The sequence below is a fragment of the Entelurus aequoreus genome, linkage group LG17, assembly GCF_033978785.1.
Source record: "Entelurus aequoreus isolate RoL-2023_Sb linkage group LG17, RoL_Eaeq_v1.1, whole genome shotgun sequence".
Lineage (NCBI taxonomy): Eukaryota > Metazoa > Chordata > Actinopteri > Syngnathiformes > Syngnathidae > Entelurus > Entelurus aequoreus.
Window position 1 is genome coordinate 2,606,205 of NC_084747.1, and position 19,884 is coordinate 2,626,088.

Consider the following 19,884-nt stretch of genomic DNA (forward strand, 5'->3'; position numbering starts at 1 on the left):
TGGTCTGGAACAACATGGCACACAAACAACTATCAGAAATGCAGCCAGTGTTACATACAGATAATGTGTCATGAGACATGCAAATATAAATTAAATACACAGACAACATAAGTAAAGAAATTTAATGAGCTCAAATATACCCCCAAACGAGGCATAATGATGCAATATGTACAAACAGCTGGCCTAAACAGCATGTTAGTATCGATTAGCTTGCAGTCCTGCACTGAGCAAATATGCCTGATTAGAACTCCACACAAGTCAATAACATGTACATGTAAAGAAACTACAGTGAGTTCAAGGACTGCCGAAATTAGTTGGACAAAACGGCGCTCACCAAATACTCTCATCAGTGAAGCATAAACACAAACATATTAAACAGTAGACTTTCTAACAGTTAGGAAGGTTTGTGTCATGTTAGCTATATTAGCCTACTATCAAAATGACTACGTGTCGCAGGCTGATGCAAATCTTCATTGACAGAAATGTTAAAATTTAAGTCGCCAATTAAATCAAATATAAATTAAATACACAGACGACATAAGTAAAGGAAATTAAAGGAGCTCAAATATACCTACAAACGAGGCATATTGATGCAATATGTACAAACAGCTGGCCTAAATAGCATGTTAGCATGGATTAGCTTGCAGTCATACACTGAGCAAATATGCCTGATTAGCACTCCACACAAATCAATAACATCAACAAAGCTCACCTTTGTGCACTCACGCACAGTATAAAACGTTTGGTGGACAAAATGAGACAAAGAAGGAGTGAAATAAAACACGTCTTTCTGTGGCAGCATCTGAGAAAGTTGTACATGTAAACAAATTGTTGCGTCACAGTCCACACAACGATGGTGGGTCCAAGGACTGCCGAAATTAGTAGGACAAAACGGCGCTTGCCAAATACTCTCATCAGTGAAGCATAAACACAAACATATTAAACAGTAGACTTTCTAACAGTTAGGAAGGTTTGTGTCATGTTTGTGCTCCTACAGAAACCATATTCAAACACAAAATGTAATTTCATCCATCGTTTCCCATTTTCATACATTTTTGAAAAAGCTCCAGGGAGCCACTAGGGCGACGCTAAAGAGCCGCAGGTTGCCGACCACCGCTTTGGTTTTGTTAAGAAATGCAACATGCGAGTTGTTTTGGAGCAATCTCTGAATTGATGATTTTTATTGTGTAACTTGCAGCCATGGGAGGAAGCGTGGAAAAAAGGACAAACGGACTCCGAGCGCTGATAGAACTAAAAAGAGGTAAGACTTTTACACGATTCTTTTGGAAGCAACTTTTTAGCTCATTAGTGAGATTGTGTTCCACTTTTTAAGAACCACTTTAATAAACTAGAAACCAGATCCAAGCAGTCTGAATATCATTTGGTTATGTGGAGTTTGCAGTTTTGGTGAACAGAGACTTTTAGTCAGAATTCCATGCAGTTTTATAGTTTAATATTGTTTTGGAATTTTTCCTATACAATAAAGAATTGTCCAGAGAAAGCTTAAGATATTTTTAAAGTATTTATTTGAGATCCCAAGTAACATCAGATTGCAAAGAAGAAAGTTAATGCTACAGAAAGAAAGAAGGAGAGGAGAAAGAAGAGAGAGAATGAGACAGAGAACTTTCAAATGTCATATTGCTTTTGGGAATGAGAGGAGGAGGGACAGGGTGGGTTTTGTGTGAATTGATTTGTTGAAAACACAACATTAACATTTATTGTGTACCTCTCAGGAGTTCAAAGAGTGAAGATGAAGAAGACGATGAGAGCATTAGAGTTTGGTGAGACTTTCACACTCTATGTTTACAGTTTTTTGGAGGGTTTATTTCCGCAATATGCCATGCAGGGCTGATGAATGTAATCATTAGTGGTCTGCTTATGGGCCACACTTTGGACACCTCTGTAAAATGTGTCTTTAGGCCAGGAGTCGGCCACCCAAAATGTTGAAAGCGCCATATTGGGCCAAAGATGCAAAAAGCAAATTTGTCTGGAGCCGCAAAAATGAAAAGCCTTATATAAGTGTTATAATGAAAACAACACATGATGTGTCTATATGAGCTATATTAGCCTACTATCAAAATGACTTTAAAAGTCTTATATAAGTGTTTTAATAAAGACAACAAATGATGTGTCTATATTAGCTATATTAGCCTACTATCAAAATGACTATGTGTCGCAGGTTGATGCAAATCTTCATTGACAGAAATATTGAAATGTAATATTTATTCTACACATTTTTACAACATTAGTAAAGCAGGGCCTTTTCAGAGGGTGAGATAACTCCTGGAAATGACTAGCTTAGAATGGCCAAAGGTATAGATGTGTGTGTCCAAGTTAAAGGAAATGGCATGCTGTCTTTTAATGGATTTATTACAATCTTTGCAAGCTGGGTGACGTTTGCTGTGGTCTGGAACAACATGGCACACAAACAACTATCAGAAATGCAGCCAATATTACATGCAGATAATGTGTCATGAGACATCCATCCATACATTTTCTACCGCTTGTCCCGTTTGCGGTCGCACGGGTTGCTGGAGCCTATCTCAGCTGCATTCGGGCGGAAGGCTGGGTACACCCTGGACAAGTCGCCACCTCAAGCAAATATAAATTAAATACACAGACGACATAAGTAAAGGAAATTAAATGAGCTCAAATATACTTACAAACGAGGGATAATGATGCAATATGTACAAACAGCTGGCCTAAATAGCATGTTAGCATGGATTAGCTTGCAGTCATACACTGAGCAAATATGCCTGATTAGCACTCCACACAAGTCAATAACATCAACAAAGCTCACCTTTGTGCACTCACGCACAGTATAAAACGTTTGGTGGACAAAATGAGACAAAGAAGGAGTGAAATAAAACACGTCTTTCTGTGGCAGCATCTGAGAAAGTTGTACATGTAAACAAATTGTTGCGTCACAGTCCACACAACTATGGTGGGTCCAAGGACTGCCGAAATTAGTAGGACAAAACGGCGCTTGCCAAATACTCTCATCAGTGAAGCATAAACACAAACATATTAAACAGTAGACTTTCTAACAGTTAGGAAGGTTTGTTGTCATGTTTGTGCTCCTACAGAAACCATATTCAAACACAAAATGTAATTTCATCCATCGTTTCCCATTTTCATACATTTTTGAAAAAGCTCCAGGGAGCCACTAGGGCGACGCTAAAGAGCCGCAGGTTGCCGACCACCGCTTTGGTTTTGTTAAGAAATGCAACATGCGAGTTGTTTTGGAGCAATCACTGAATTGATGATTTTTATTGTGTAACTTGCAGCCATGGGAGGAAGCGTGGAAAAAAGGACAAACGGACTCCGAGTGCTGATAGAACTAAAAAGAGGTAAGACTTTTACACGATTCTTTTGGAAGCAACTTTTTAGCTCCTTAGTGAGATTGTGTTCCACTTTTTAAGAACCACTTTAATAAACTAGAAACCAGATCCAACCAGTCTGAGTATCATTTGGTTATGTGGAGTTTGCAGTTTTGGTGAACAGAGACTTTTAGTCAGAATTCCATGCAGTTTTATAGTTTAATATTGTTTTGGAATTTTTCCTATACAATAAAGAATTGTCCAGAGAAAGCTAAGATCTTTTTGAAGTATTTATTTGAGATCCCAAGTAACATCAAATTGCAAAGGAGAAAGTTAACGCTGCTACAGAAAGAAAGAAGGGGAGGAGAAAGGAGAGAGAGAGAATGAGACAGAGAACTTTCAAATGTCATATTGCTTTTGGGAATGAGAGGAGGAGGGACAGGGTGGGTTTTGTGTGAATTGATTTGTTGAAAACACAACATTAACATTTATTGTGTACCTCTCAGGAGTTCAAAGAGTGAAGATGAAGAAGACGATGAGAGCATTAGAGTATGGTGAGACTTTCACACACTATGTTTACAGTTTTTTGGGGGGTTTATTTCCGCAATATGCCATGCAGGGCTGATGAGTCCACACTACTACGGTGGGTTCAAGGACTAATGAAATTCGTAGGACAAACCGGCGCTTGCCAAATACTCTCATCAGTGAAGCATAAACACAAACATATTAAACAGTCGACTTTCTAACAGTTAGGAAGGTTTGTGTCATGTTTGTGCTCCTACAGAAACCATATTCAAACACAAAATGTAATTGCATCCATCGTTTCCCATTTTCATACATTTTTGAAAAAGCTCCAGGGAGCCACTAGGGCGACGCTAAAGAGCCGCAGGTTGCCAACCACCGCTTAGGTTTTGTTAAGAAATGCAACATGCGAGTTGTTTTGGAGCAATCACTGAATTGATGATTTTTATTGTGTAACTTGCAGCCATGGGAGGAAGCGTGGAAAAAAGGACAAACGGACTCCGAGTGCTGATAGAACTAAAAAGAGGTAAGACTTTTACACGATTCTTTTGGAAGCAACTTTTTAACTCCTTAGTGAGATTGTGTTCCACTTCTTAAGAACCACTTTAATAGACTAGAAACCAGATCCAACCAGTCTGAATATCATTTGGTTATGTGGAGTTTGCAGTTTCGGTGAACAGAGACTTATAGTTAGAATTCCATGCACAGTTTTATAGTTTTTATTATTGTTTTTGAATTGTTCCTATTCAATAGAGAATTGTCCAGAGAAAGCTAAGATATTTTTGAAGTATTTATTTGAGGTCCCAAGTAACATCAGAATGCAAATGGAAAAGAGAAAGTTAACGCTGCTACAGAAAGAAAGAAGGAGAGGAAAAAGAAGAGAGAGAGAGAGAGAGAATGAGACAGAGAACTTTCAAATGTCATATTGCTATTGGGAATGTGAGGAGGAGGGACAGGGTGGGTTTTGTGTGACTTGATTTGTTGAAAACACAACATTAACATTTATTGTGTACTTCTCAGGAGTTCAAAGAGTGAAGATGAAGAAGGCGATGAGAGCATTAGAGTATGGTGAGACTTTCACACACTATGTTTACAGTTTTTGGGGGGTTTTATTTCCGCAATATGCCATGCAGGCTACGGTGGGTTCAAGGACTAACGAAATTAGTAGGACAAACCGGCGCTTGCCAAATACTCTCATCAGTGAAGCATAAACACAAACATATTAAACAGTAGACTTTCTAACAATTAGGAAGGTTTGTGTCATGTTTGTGCTCCTACAGAAACCATATTCAAACAACATTTTTTATTTCATCCATCGTTTCCCATTTTCATACATTTTTGAAAAATCTCCAGGGAGCCACTAGGGCGACGCTAAAGAGCCGCAGGTTGCCGACCACCGCTTTGGTTTTGTTAAGAAATGCAACATGCGAGTTGTTTTGGAGCAATCACTGAATTGATGACTTTTATTGTGTAACTTGCAGCCATGGGAGGAAGCGTGGAAAAGAGGACAAACGGACTCCGAGTGCTGATAGAACTAAAAAGAGGTAAGACTTTTACACGATTCTTTTGGAAGCAACTTTTTAGCTCCTTAGTGAGATTGTGTTCCACTTTTTAAGAACCACTTTAATAAACTAGAAACCAGATCCAACCAGTCTGAATATCATTTGGTTATGTGGAGTTTGCAGTTTTGGTGAACAGAGACTTTTTGTCAGAATTCCATGCACAGTTTTATAGTTTTTTTATTGTTTTTAAATTGTTCCTATTCAATAGAGAATTGTCCAGAGAAAGCTAAGATATTTTTTAAATATTTATTTGAGATCCCAAGTAACATCAGATTGCAAAGGAGAAAGTTAACGCTGCTACAGAAAGAAAGAAGGAGAGGAGAAAGGAGAGAGAGAGACAGAACTTTCAAATGTCATATTGCTTTTGGGAATGAGAGGAGGAGGGACAGGGTGGGTTTTGTGTGAATTGATTTGTTGAAAACACAACATTAACATATATCGTGTACTTCTCAGGAGTTCAAAGAGTGAAGATGAAGAAGGCGATGAGAGCATTAGAGTTTGGTGAGACTTTCACACTCTATGTTTACAGTTTTTGGGGGGTTTTATTTCCGCAATATGGCATGCAGGGCTGATGAGTCCACACAACTACGGTGGGTTCAAGGACTGACGAAATTAGTTGGACAAACTGGCGCTTGCCAAATACTCTCATCAGTGAAGCATAAACACAAACATATTAAACAGTAGACTTTCTAACAGTTAGGAAGGTTTGTGTCATGTTTGTGCTCCTACAGAAACCATATTCAAACAACATTTTTTATTTCATCCATCGTTTCCCATTTTCATACATTTTTGAAAAAGCTCCAGGGAGCCACTAGGGCGACGCTAAAGAGCCGCCGGTTGCCGACCACCGCTTTGGTTTTGTTAAGAAATGCAACATGCAAGTTGTTTTGGAGCAATCTCTGAATTGATGATTTTTATTGTGTAACTTGCAGCCATGGGAGGAAGCGTGGAAAAGAGGACAAACGGACTCCGAGTGCTGATAGAACTAAAAAGAGGTAAGACTTTTACACGATTCTTTTGGAAGCAACTTTTTAGCTCCTTAGTGAGATTGTGTTCCACTTTTTAAGAACCACTTTAATAAACTAGAAACCAGATCCAACCAGTCTGAATATCATTTGGTTATGTGGAGTTTGCAGTTTCGGTGAACAGAGACTTATAGTTAGAATTCCATGCACAGTTTTATAGTTTTTATTATTGTTTTTGAATTGTTCCTATTCAATAGAGAATTGTCCAGAGAAAGCTAAGATATTTTTTAAGTATATATTTGAGGTCCCAAGTAACATCAGAATGCAAATGGAAAGGAGAAAATTAACGCTGCTACAGAAAGAAAGAAGGAGAGGAAAAAGAAGAGAGAGAAAATGAGACATAGAACTTTCAAATGTCATATTGCTTTTGGGAATGAGAGGAGGGACAGGGTGGGTTTTGGGTGAATTGATTTGTTGAAAACCCAACATTAACATTTATTGTGTACCTCTCAGGAGTTCAAAGAGTGAAGATGAAGAAGGCGATGAGAGCATTAGAGTTTGGTGAGACTTTCACACACTATGTTTACAGTTTTTTGGGGGTTTTATTTCCGCAATATGCCAGGCAGGGCTGATAAGTCCACACTACTACGGTGGGTTCAAGGACTGACGAATTTAGTAGGACAAACCGGCGCTCGCCAAATACTCTCATCAGTGAAGCATAAACACAAACATATTAAACAGTAGACTTTCTAACAGTTAGGAAGGTTTGTTGTCATGTTTGTGCTCCTACAGAAACCATATTCAAACACAAAATGTAATTTCATCCATCGTTTCCCATTTTCATACATTTTTGAAAAAGCTCCAGGGAGCCACTAGGGCGACGCTAAAGAGCCGCAGGTTGCCGACCACCGCTTTGGTTTTGTTAAGAAATGCAACATGCGAGTTGTTTTGGAGCAATCACTGAATTGATGATTTTTATTGTGTAACTTGCAGCCATGGGAGGAAGCGTGGAAAAGAGGACAAACGGACTCCGAGTGCTGATAGAACTAAAAAGAGGTAAGACTTTTACACGATTCTTTTGGAAGCAACTTTTTAGCTCCTTAGTGAGATTGTGTTCCACTTTTTAAGAACCACTTTAATAAACTAGAAACCTGATCCAAGCAGTCTGAATATCATTTGGTTATGTGGAGTTTGCAGTTTTGGTGAACAGAGACTTTTTGTCAGAATTCCATGCACAGTTTTATAGTTTAATATTGTTTTTTAATTGTTCCTATACAATAAAGAACTGCCCAGAGAAAGTTAAGATCTTTTTTAAATATTTATTTGAGATCCCAAGTAACATCAGATTGCAAAGGAGAAAATTAACGCTGCTACAGAAAGAAAGAAGGAGAGGAAAAAGAAGAGAGAGAATGAGACAGAGAACTTTCAAATGTCATATTGCTTTTGGGAATGAGAGGAGGAGGGACAGGGTGGGTTTTGTGTGAATTGATTTGTTGAAAACACAACATTAACATTTATTGTGTACTTCTCAGGAGTTCAAAGAGTGAAGATGAAGAAGGCAATAAGAGCATTAGAATTTGGTGAGACTTTCACACACTATGTTTACAGTTTTTGGGGGTTTTTATTTCCGCAATATGCCATGCAGGGCTGATGAGTCCACACAACTACGGTGGGTTCAAGGACTGACGAAATTAGTAGGACAAACTGGCGCTTGCCAAATACTCTCATCAGTGAAGCATAAACACAAACATATTAAACAGTAGACTTTCTAACAGTTAGGAAGGTTTGTGTCATGTTTGTGCTCCTACAGAAACCATATTCAAACACAAAATGTAATTTCATCCATTGTTTCCCATTTTCATACATTTTTGGAAAAGCTCCAGGGAGCCACTAGGGCGACGCTAAAGAGCCGCAGGTTGCCGACCACCGCTTTGGTTTTGTTAAGAAATGCAACATGCAAGTTGTTTTGGAGCAATCTCTGAATTGATGATTTTTATTGTGTAACTTGCAGTCATGGGAGGAAGCGTGAAAAAGAGGGCAAACGGACTCCGAGTGCTGATAGAACTAAAAGGGGGTAAGACTTTTACACAATTCTTTTGGAAGCAACTTTTAAGCTCCTTCGTGAGATTGTGTTCCACTTTTTAAGAACCACTTTTAATGAACTAGAAACCAGATCCAACCAGTCTGAGTATCATTTGGTTGTGGAGTTTGCAGTTTTGATGAACAGAGACTTTTAGTCAGAATTCATATTCTACTTTTATAGTTTTTTATTGTTTTGGAATTTTTTCTATTCAATAAAGAATTTTCTAGAGAGAGCTAAGATCTTTTTGAAGTATTTTTTTTGAGATCCCAAGTATCATCAGATTGCAAAGGAAAAAGTTAATGCTGCTACAGAAAGAAAGAAGGAGAGGAAAAAGAAGAGAGAGAGAATGAGACAAAGAACTTTCAAATTTCATATTATTTTTGGGAATGAAAGGAGGAGGGACAGGGTGGGTTTTGGGTGAATTGATTTGTTGAAAACACAACATTAACATTTATTGTGTACCTCTCAGGAGTTCAAAGAAGAGTGAAGATGAAGAAGGCGATGAGAGCCTTGGAGTATGGTGAGACTTTCACACACTAACTACTTGCACAGCAGTGCTGATTGCTCTAAAGTCTGGTGTATACTCTTGCCTCGCGTAGCTTGTGTAGGTGATGCCGTCGTCCCTCCTGCCCCTGCGTAGCTTCACTCGTAGTAATAATTTAGTCTAAAAAAATTCAGTGCAGAAAACTTCACCTGCAAACTTGACACCTTATTGGCTGGTTCTGAGACAGGATGGATTGCTTCAGTCTTAAATCACCAGAAGTAGGTCTTTGGTTTTGAAGCAAGAATTATTTCTACACTTAATATTTTTACACTGAGCGCAGGTGGGGGCACTCATGGAACAGGTGGCTGTCAAAGTCCTGGTCACCAAGCGAGGGAACCGTTGGGTCCTGGTCGCAATGGATTACTTAACAAGTGGCCCCAAGCCTATGCCATCCCTGACCAGAGTGCCGGTCAATGAGATTTTGTGCCAGTTCGGCACACCAGAGGAGCTCCACAGCTCTGAGGTCTGCCAGCGCTTGGAGATAAAGAAGAACCAGCCAACACCATTGCATCCCCAGAGTGATGGCCCGGTAGAACGCTTTAACCATACCCTGGCCATTCAGCTCGTCGATTCTACCAGCCGCCAGCAGAAGGACTGGGACCTGCGCCTGCTGCTGGTCTTGTGGGCGTGTTGGACAGCAGTTCAATAGTCATTGAAGTCCACCCCGGCAGCCTTAATGTTAGGATGACAACTTTGCCCGCCTGTCGACTTGGTGTTTGGGCCTCCTCCAGTGCCAGAGGTGGATAGCAAACCCGGCCTTGACTTCCACGGCAGACTGCGAAAGGTGCACCACTTGGCCTGCAGACTGTCGATGAGACGCCTGAAGAGAGCTTACGACACCCGCAGCAGAGGTGGGAACAAAGGTGTGGATAGTCTGCCCGAAAAGGAAGAAGGGACTGTCCTTAAATCTATTGAGCCACTGGGTTGGACTGTGTACCGCCCTCGACAGACTCTCTGACCTGCTGAACCGGGTGCGGCTGCAAAAGCGAAACCAGGTGGTATTAACCTACCGTAATCGGCTGTCTCCATACCAGCCTCTCCTGACGCCCAAGAAAGGGACTCGTCTGGAAGAATGGTCCCCGAGCATCTCGGCACCACCAGCTCAAAAGGTCAACTAAGAGAGCGCAACGGCAACAGCAACCCCCATTCCGCCTCCAGAACTATATGTTGGGCACTTAGGTTGTTGGGGACAGCCAACCTGCTAGGTGGAGGCTATGTAGTGGTGCTTGGGGGAGCGTATTCAACATTCCCCTCTACTTCTTTGTTGCCAGCATGCCTCACTGTTCCCTCCCCAGCCACTTCATCCTGCTCCTCCTGGGGGATCCCGAGGCGTTCCCAGGCCAGCCGGGAGACATAGTCTTCCCAACGTGTCCTGGGTCTTCCACATGGCCTCCTACCAGTTGGACGTGCCCTAAACTCCTCCCTAGGGAGGCTTTCGGGTGGCATCCTTACCAGATGCCCGAACCACCTCATCTGTCTCCTCTCGATGTGGAGGAGCAGCGGCTTTATTTTGAGCTCCTCCCGGATGACAGAGCTTCTCACCCTATCTTTAAGTGAGAGCCCTGCCACCCGGTGGAGGAAACTCATTTCGGCCGCTTGTACCCGTGATCTTGTACTTTCGGTCATTACCCTTCCGGCTCAGCTCCTTCTTCCCCACAAAGGAGCGTCCGCATTACTGAAGACGCCGCACCGATCCGCCTGTCGATCTCGCGATCCACTCTTACCTCACTCGTGAACAAGACTCTGAGGTACTTGAACTCCTCCACTAAAGAGCCGCAGTTTGCCGACCACCGCTTTGGCTTAGTTAAGAAATGCAACATGCAAATTGTTTTGGAGGAATCACTGAATTGATGATTTTTATTGTGTAACTTGCAGCCATGGGAGGAAGCGTGAAAAAGAGGACAAACGGACTCCGAGTGCTGATAGAACTAAAAGGAGGTAAGACATTTACACCATTCTTTTGGAAGCAACTTTTTAGCTCTTTCGTGAGATTGTGTTCCACTTTTTAAGAACCACATTAAAAAAACTAGAAACCAGATGCAACCAGTCTGAATATCATTTGGTTATGTGGAGTGTAGTTTTGTTGAACAAGACTTTTAGTCAGAATTCCATGCACAGTTTTAAGTTTTATATTGTTTTGGAATTTTTCAGATTCAATAAAGAACTGCCCAGAGAAAGTTAAGATCTTTTTGAAGTTTTTATTTGAGATCCCAAGTAACATCAGATTGCAAAGGAGAAAGTTAACGCTGCTACAGAAAGAAAGAAGGGGAGGAGAAAGGAGAGAGAGAGAATGAGACAGAGAACTTTCAAATGTCATATTGCTTTTGGGAATGAGAGGGGGAGGGACAGGGTGGGTTTTGGGTGAATTGATTTGTTGAAAACCCAACATTAACATTTATTGTGTACCTCTCAGGAGTTCAAAGAGTGAAGATGAAGAAGGCTATGAATGCTTTGGAATATGGTGAGACTTTCACACACTAACTACTTGCACAGCAGTGCTGATTGCTCTAAAGTCTGGTGTATACTCTCGCCTCGCGTAGCTTGTTTAGGCGACCCCCCTACCCCTGTGTAACTTCACTCGTAGCCTGTGTGTAATAATTTAGTCTAAAAAAATCAGTGCAGAAAACTTCACCTGCAAACTTGACACCTTATTGGCTGGTCCTGAAACAGGATGGATTACTTCAGTCTTAAATCACCAGAAGTGGGTCTCAGGTTTTGAAGCAAGAAATATTTCTGCACTAAATATTTTACACTGCGCGCAGCTGGGGGCACCCATGGAACAGGTGGCTGTTGAAGTCCTGGTCATCGAGCGAGGGAACCGTTGGGTCCTGGTCGCAATGGATTACTTCAACAAGTGGCCCCAAGCCTACACCATCCTTGACCAGAGTGCCGATCAATGAGATGTTGTGCAAGTTCGCCACACCAGAGGAGCTCCACGGCTCTGAGGTCTGCCAGCGTTTGGAGATAAAGAAGAACCAGCCAACACCATTGCATCCCCAGAGTGATGGCCCAGTAGAACACTTCGACCGCACCCTGGCCAATCAGCTCGTCGATTCTACCAGCCACCAGCAGAAGGACTGGGACCTGAGCCTGCTGCTGGTCTTGTGAGTGTATCGGACAGCAGTCCAACAGTCATTGTAGTGCACCCCGGCAGCCTTGATGTTAGGACGAGAACTTTGCACGCCTGTCGACTTGGTGTTTGGGCCTCCTCCAGTGCCAGAGGTGGATAGCAAACCTGACCTAGACTACTACGGCAGACTGCGAAAGGTGCACAACTTGGCCCGACAGACCGTCGATGAGACGCCTGAAGAGAGCTTGCAACACCCGCTGCAGAGGTGGGGACAAAGGTGTGGGTAGACTGCCTGGAGAGGAAGAAGGGACTGTCCTGAAATCTATTGAGCCACTAGGTGGGACCATGTACCGTCCTCGACAGACTCTCTGGCATTGTGAACTGGGTGCGGCTGCGAAAGTGGAACTTGGTGGTAGTACTCTGCTGTAATCGGCTGGCTCCATACCAGGCCCTGCTGATGCCCGAGCGTCCCTGCACCACCAGCTCAAAAGGTCAACCAAGCGGGCGCAACAGCAATCCCCATGCCGCCCCTAGGACTATATGTTGGGCAGTTAGGTTGTTGGGGACAGTCAACCTGCTAGGTGGAGGCTATGTAGTGGTGCTTGGGGGAGCGTGTTTAACATTCCCCTCTACTTCGTTGTATCCAGCATGCCTCACTGTTCCCTCCCCAGCCACTTCGTCCAGATCCTCCCGGGGGATCCCGAGCCATTCCCAGGCCAGCCGGGAGACATCAATCAATCAATGTTTACTTATATAGCCCTAAATCACGAGTGTCTCAAAGGGCTGCACAAGCCAGAACGATATCCTCGGCTCAGATCCCACATCAGGGCAAGAAAAAATTCAACCCAATGGGATAACAATGAGAAAACTTGGAGGGGACCGCAGATGTGGGATTAGCGAGACTAATCATAGTCTTTCCAACGTGTCCTGGCTCTTCCACGTGGCGTCCTACCGGTCGGACGTGCCCTAAACACCTCCCTAGGGAGGCGTTCGGGTGGCATCCTGACCAGATGCCCGAACCACCTCATCTGGCTCCTCTCGATGTGGAGGAGCAGTGAATTTACTTTGAGCTCCCGGATGACAGACCTTCTCACCCTATCTCTAAGTGAGAGCCCCGCCACCCGGCGGAGGAAACTCATTTCGACCGCTTGTACCCGTGATCTTCTCCTGTCGGTCCTAACCCAAAGCTCATGACCATATGTGAGGATGGGAAAGTATATCGACCGGTGAATTGAGAGCTTTGCCTTCCGGCTCAGCTCCTTCTTCACCACAACGGATCGATACAGCGTCCGCATTACTGAAGATCCACCTATCGATCTCACGATGCACTCTTCCCTCACTCGTGAACAAGACTCTGAGGTACTTGAACTTCTCCACTAAAATGCCGCAGGTTGCCGACCACCGCTTTGGCTTTGTCAAGAAATGCAACATGCAAGTTGTTTTGGAGCAATCACTGAATTGATGATTTGTATTGTGTTACTTGCAGCCAAGGGAAGAAGCGTGGAAAAGAGGACAAACGAACTCAGAGTGCTGATAGAGCTAAAAGGAGGTAAGACTTTTACACGATTCTTTTGGAAGCAACTTTTTAGCTCCTTCGTGAGATTGTGTTCCACTTTTTAAGAACCACTTAAATAAATAGAAACCAGATCCAACCAGTCTGAATATCTTTTGGTTATGTGGAGTTTGCAGCTGAGATAGGCTCCAGCACCCCCCGCAACCCCAAAAGGGACAAGCGGTAGAAAAATGGATGGATGGATTGAGTTTGCAGTTTTGGTGAACTGTTAGTCAGAATTCTATGCACAGTTTTATAGTTTAATATTGTTTTGGAATTTTTCCTATTCAATAAAGAATTGTCCAGAGAAAGTTAAGATCTTTTTGAAGTATTTATTTGAGATTCCAAGTAACATCAGATTGCAAAGGAGAAAGTTAACGCTGCTACAGAAAGAAAGAAGGGGAGGGAAAAGGAGAGAGCGAGAGAATGAGACAAATAACTTTTAAATTTCATATTGCTTTTGGGAATAAGAGGAAGAGGGACAGGGTGGGTTTTGTGTGAATTGATTTGTTGAAAAACGCAACATTAACATTTATTGTGTACCTCTCAGGAGTTTAAAGAAGAGAGAAGATGAAGGCGATGAGAGAGTTGGAATATGGTGAGACTTTCACACACTAACTACGTGCACAGCAGTGCTGATTGCTCCAAGACTGCCAGGGAAGCTCAGCTTACCCTAAAATGTCCAAAAATGTTCTTATTTCTTGTCATTGATTGTGGTGGCGTCACCGCGTATTAATTAGTGTTAAACCTGAGTGTCCCTCCACTTTACTGGGGGAGCACAGAGTGGGTTGTCCCACTGCAGTCATCAGGTAACTCTTTGTCCTGCTCTTGTGTGACCGAAAGCTCTTCCCTGATGGCGGCAGATTGCTCTGCTGAGGCAGCGAGAGAAAGCACTGTCCTCTCGGTAGGTCAGAGGGCTGCCGATTATCTTCTCCGCTGTCCTGGTCACCCTGTGCGGGGCCTTCCTGTCTGCAGCAGAGCAGGCAGCAAACCACACATCAACCGGTTCTGTGGTGGCCCAATTAAAGGATACCTGCGCAGTGCTAAGAGATTTGAAAGTGTTTCAATGCAGAGGCAGAGAGGGAAGGGTATTACAAAAGTGCCATCAAGTTACTGCTCCGGAAAGATAACTATCTGTTTGCGACTTCCTGATTAATAGGACGTAACATGCGTTATGTGACGTCCTGTTTGCTTGTTGGCAAACACCAAGATGCTCCATGCATGTTGTCAGCTAACTCATGATGCTGTTTTGTTGTGTACCAGGTATTTGCCAAAGAGGGCAGAAGAACCCCCCGCCACCCCTAAAGGGACAAGCGGTAGAAAATATATGGATGGATATATCCAAGAAGAACCCCAGCGCGAACCGCAGCGCGAACCGCAGCCCGTCGGTGCCGGCAGCATTGAACAGCAGCCCGTCTGTGCTGACAGCATTGAAATAAGGTGAGGCTTTCACACAATACGGAAAACATTCATGGTGTGTCCTGAGAATCCGATTTATTGGCCAAATATGTTTGACACACAGGGAATTGAACTTAGTAGACTGTGCTCTCCTTGATCAATGCCAGAATGCGCTGATTTCGAAGATCATGTACACCAGGGGTCCCCATACTACGGCCCGGAGACCCGGATCCGGCCACCGACATCCACCATCTGGCCCCTCAAAAAAAAACGAAATTAAAAATTCTGTCCAGCCACTCAGACAAATCGGATTGTTGACGTCGATGCCCATATCTACATTTCCAAAACAGAAGTGTGGGATACTTCTCTTAAATGCCCTATTTGTCTTTGACTTTATTCAATGTTTGGAGAGTCATCCCGACATGTATGTGAAGCTACCCCGATATGTATGTGACGTAACCACGATATTTATGTAGCGTTATCCCGATACGTATGTACAGTTATCCCGATGTTTATGTAGCGTTGCCCCAATATTTATGTGGAGTTACCCCGATATGTAAGTGGAGTTACCCCGATATGTAAGTGGAGTTACCCCGATATGTAAGTGGAGTTACCCCGATATGTAAGTGGAGTTACCCCGATATGTAAGTAGAGTTACCCCGATATGTATGTAGAGTTACCCCGATATGTTTGTGGCGTTATCCAGATATGTATGTGAAGTTATCTTGAAATGTATGTAGTTATCTTGATATGTGTAAAGTTATCCCAATATGTATGTGGAGGTACCGTATTTTTCGGAGTATAAGTCGCTCCGGAGTATAAGTCGCACCGGCCGAAAATGCATAATAAAGAAGGAAAATAACATTTATAAGTCGCATTTTTTGGGGAAATGTATTTGATAAAAGCCAACAGCAAGAATAGACATTTGAAAGGCAATTTAAAATAAATAAAGAATAGTGAACAATAGGCTGAATAAGTGTACGTTATATGAGGCATAAATAACCAACTGGTATGTTAACGTAACATATTATGGTAAGAGTCATTCAAATAACTATAACATATAGAACATGCTATACGTTTACCAAACAATCTGTCACTCCTAATCGCTAAATCCCATGAAATCTTATACGTCTAGTCTCTTACGTGAATGACATCAATAATATTATTTGATATTTTACTCTAACGTGTTAATCATTTCACACATAAGTCGCATAACTGCGACTTATAGTCCGAAAAATACGGTACCCCAATATTTATGTAGAGTTATCCCGATATTTATGTAGAGTTACCTTGATATGTTTGTGGCGTTATCCAGATATGTATGTCAAGTTTACCCTGAAATGTATGTAGTTATCTTGATATGTGTAAAGTTATCCCGATATTTTTGTGGAGTTACCCCAATATGTATGTAGAGTTATCCCGATGTTTATGTAGAGGTATCTCGATATTTATGTGGAGTTATCTCGATGTGTATGTAGAGGTATCTCGATATTTATGTGGAGTTATCTCGATGTGTATGTAGAGTTATCTCAATATTTATGTGGAGTTATCCCGATATTTATGTGGAGTTATCCCGATATTTATGTAGAGTTATCCCGATATGTATGTAGAGTTACCCCAATATTCATGTGGAGGTACCCCGATATGTATGTAGAGTTATCTCGATATGTATGTAGAGTTATCCCGATATGTACAGTATGTAGAGTTATCCCGATATGTATGTAGAGTTATCCCGATATTTATGTAGAGTTATCTCGATATTTATGTAGAGTTATCTCAATATTTATGTAGAGTTATCTCAATATGTATGCAGAGTTATCCCGATATGTATGTAGAGATATCTCAATATGTATGTGGAGTTATCCCGATATGTACGTGGAGTTATCTCGATATGTATGTCGAGTTAACCCGATACCAATATTTTGGTACCAGAACCAAAATGTATTTCGATACTTTTCAAAATAAAATTGACCACCAAAATTGCAATTAGCTGCATTTTAACAAATTGTTTTTTCGAAGATTTTATAGGCGGAGTAGTGTGACTCTCCTTGGCTGACTTTGACGAGCCTTTATTTACGATTTTAGAATGTTTGTTTTTTTTAAAAATAGACATAAGTATTGTGAATGATAGGCAACATTTCCCCTTAACAAAGTTTAAATTGACTGACTTAGAGCTGTTGAGCCATGAACATTTTTTCTTTTACTGGGGATTCTTTCCAAATGCAAGCAGGCCTGTGAAGCGCCAAATGGGAATGAGGAAGTTGAGAAAAGTGTGTTTACCTTCTGACAAGCAAAGGTTTCCTTTCTCCGCCAGTTTAGTGCCTGAGAGGCCTGACGTGGAAAGAGGCGTCGTGAGGCCGCCGCCCACCCTGGCGTCGTGCATGACGGCTCCGTGCAAAGGCGTGTTCTGTTTGACGGGCTTCCTGGTTCTGTTCAGCTGCATGGTGATCGGCCTGGCCGTCGTTAACTCCAAGCTGGATCAGGTCAGGAACCAGCTGAGCGCCACCGAAGACGTCCGGCGCCGCATGAACAAGATCCTGTTTGAGCAACGGCAGCTCGTTGACAAGCACGAGAGCATCTTGCTGGAGGTGGAGCGCTCTATAGGACTGATCGCCAAATCCACCAAACAAGTGGTCTTGCTGGAAAAGGTCAAAGTGGAGTACCAGCTACTGAACAACACTTGTGTGAGTCCCCTGAATGAATGCGTGAAGAAGACGGAGACCGCGGTCATGGAACTGCAAAAGACCAAGGCCGATCTGACCACCAACTGGAAAACGTGCGAAAACATTCCGTCATCAGTAAGAACCATCGAGGCAAACCATAAGAACCTGACGGAAGACCAGTTGGAGATTTTGAATATACAGCGCACAATGCAGGGACTGCTGCGTGCCATCGCCTGTGGCAACGACGTGAAAGGGCGCATGAGTTGCAAACCTAAATGAGAGTACAACACAAATAACAGGCAAAAAGTTTACCTCTCGGGTTTTCTTGGGGTCCACTGCCGTCTGAGAGGTCCCCAAGAACCTTCACGAGCCGAGGCACATACAGTCTTGGGTGGTCTCAGGGGCGGAGCTTCAGAGGTGGTGGGGAAGCCGCCCCGCCCCGCAGGGAAGTTGGTCACGACGGGCCCCTTACCTGGCTCCGGGCTGGGCACCGATGAAAGAGCCGGACGTGTGTCAGGCTGCCCAGGTCAGGAGGTTTGTGGCGTTATCCCGATATGTATGTGGAGTTACCCTGAAATGTATGTGGAGTTACCCTGAAATGTATGTGGAGTTACCCTGAAATGTATGTGGAGTTACCCTGAAATGTATGTGGAGTTATCCCGATATGTATGTGGAGTTATCCCGATATGTATGTGGAGTTATCCCGATATGTATGTGGAGTTACCCTGAAATGTATGTGGAGTTACCCTGAAATGTATGTGGAGTTACCCTGAAATGTATGTGGAGTTATCCCGATCTGTATGTGGAGCTATCCCGATATGTATGTGGAGTTACCCTGAAATGTATGTGGAGTTACCCTGAAATGTATGTGGCGTTACCCTGAAATGTATGTGGCGTTACCCTGAAATGTATGTGGAGTTATCCCGATATGTATGTGGAGTTATCCCGATATGTATGTGGAGTTATCCCGATATGTATGTGGAGTTACCCTGAAATGTATGTGACGTTACCCTGAAATGTATGTGGAGTTATCCCGATCTGTATGTGGAGTTATCCCGATATGTATGTGGAGTTACCCTGAAATGTATGTGGCGTTACCCTGAAATGTATGTGGAGTTACCCTGAAATGTATGTGGAGTTACCCTGAAATGTATGTGGAGTTATCCAGAAATGTATGTGGAGTTATCCAGAAATGTATGTGGAGTTATCCAGATATGTATGTGGAGTTACCCCGATATGTATGTGGAGTTATCCAGATATGTATGTGAAGTTACCCTGAAATGTGTGTGGAGTTATCCCGAAATGTATGTGGCGTTACCCTGAAATGTATGTGGAGTTATCCCGATATGTATGTGGAGTTATCCCGATATGTGTGTGGAGTTATCCCGATATGTGTGTGGAGTTACCCTGAAATGTATGTGGCGTTACCCTGAAATGTTTGTGGAGTTATCCCGATATGTATGTGGAGTTATCCCGTTATGTATGTGGAGTTACCCTGAAATGTATGTGGCGTTACCCTGAAATGTATGTGGCGTTACCCTGAAATGTATGTGTAGTTACCCTGAAATGTATGTGGCGTTACCCTGAAATGTATGTGGAGTTACCCTGAAATGTATGTGGAGTTATCCAGAAATGTATGTGGAGTTATCCAGATATGTATGTGGAGTTATCCAGATATGTATGTGGAGTTACCCCGATATGTATGTGAAGTTACCCTGAAATGTATGTGGAGTTACCCTGAAATGTATGTGGCGTTACCCTGAAATGTATGTGGAGTTATCCAGAAATGTATGTGGAGTTACCCTGATATGTATGTGGAGTTATCCAGATATGTATGTGAAGTTACCCTGAAATGTGTGTGGAGTTATCCCGATATGTGTGTGGAGTTACCCTGAAATGTATGTGAAGTTATCCCGAAATGTATGTGGAGGTACCCTGAAATGTATGTAGAGTTATCTTGATATGTGTAAAGTTATCCCGATATTTATGTAAAGTTATCCCGATATGTATGTGGAGGTACCCTGAAATGTATGTAGAGTTATCTTGATAAGTGTAAAGTTATCCCGATATTTATGTAAAGTTATCCCGATATTTATGTAAAGTTATCCTGATATGTATGTGGAGTTATCCCGATATGTATGTGGAGGTACCCTAAAATGTATGTAGAGTCATCTTGATATGTGTAAAGTTATCCCGATATTTATG

General features: G+C 42.5%; 1 protein-coding gene across 1 annotated transcript; it reads left to right on the plus strand.

Annotated features, from left to right (window-relative positions):
* The first annotated feature begins 6,341 nt into the window (after nucleotides 1-6,341).
* On the plus strand, nucleotides 6,342-18,332 carry LOC133632142 (uncharacterized). The gene is made up of 12 exons (XM_062024385.1): nucleotides 6,342-6,399; nucleotides 6,883-6,930; nucleotides 7,363-7,425; nucleotides 7,902-7,949; nucleotides 8,381-8,443; nucleotides 8,922-8,972; nucleotides 10,872-10,934; nucleotides 11,410-11,457; nucleotides 13,553-13,615; nucleotides 14,169-14,216; nucleotides 14,882-15,058; nucleotides 17,331-18,332. The coding sequence occupies exons 11-12, from the start codon at nucleotides 14,946-14,948 to the stop codon at nucleotides 17,956-17,958; spliced, it is 741 nt and encodes a 246-aa protein (XP_061880369.1). The 5' UTR covers nucleotides 6,342-6,399; nucleotides 6,883-6,930; nucleotides 7,363-7,425; nucleotides 7,902-7,949; nucleotides 8,381-8,443; nucleotides 8,922-8,972; nucleotides 10,872-10,934; nucleotides 11,410-11,457; nucleotides 13,553-13,615; nucleotides 14,169-14,216; nucleotides 14,882-14,945; the 3' UTR covers nucleotides 17,959-18,332.
* The last annotated feature ends 1,552 nt before the right edge of the window (nucleotides 18,333-19,884 follow it).

Bases quoted from the DNA above. Each gene is read 5' to 3' on its own strand.
- LOC133632142 (XM_062024385.1), top strand. From the start codon at position 14,946: ATGGATGGATATATCCAAGAAGAACCCCAGCGCGAACCGCAGCGCGAA. The intron at 15,059-17,330 runs GTGAGGCTTTCA...TTTCTCCGCCAG, and splicing joins GCTGACAGCATTGAAATAAG to TTTAGTGCCTGAGAGGCCTG.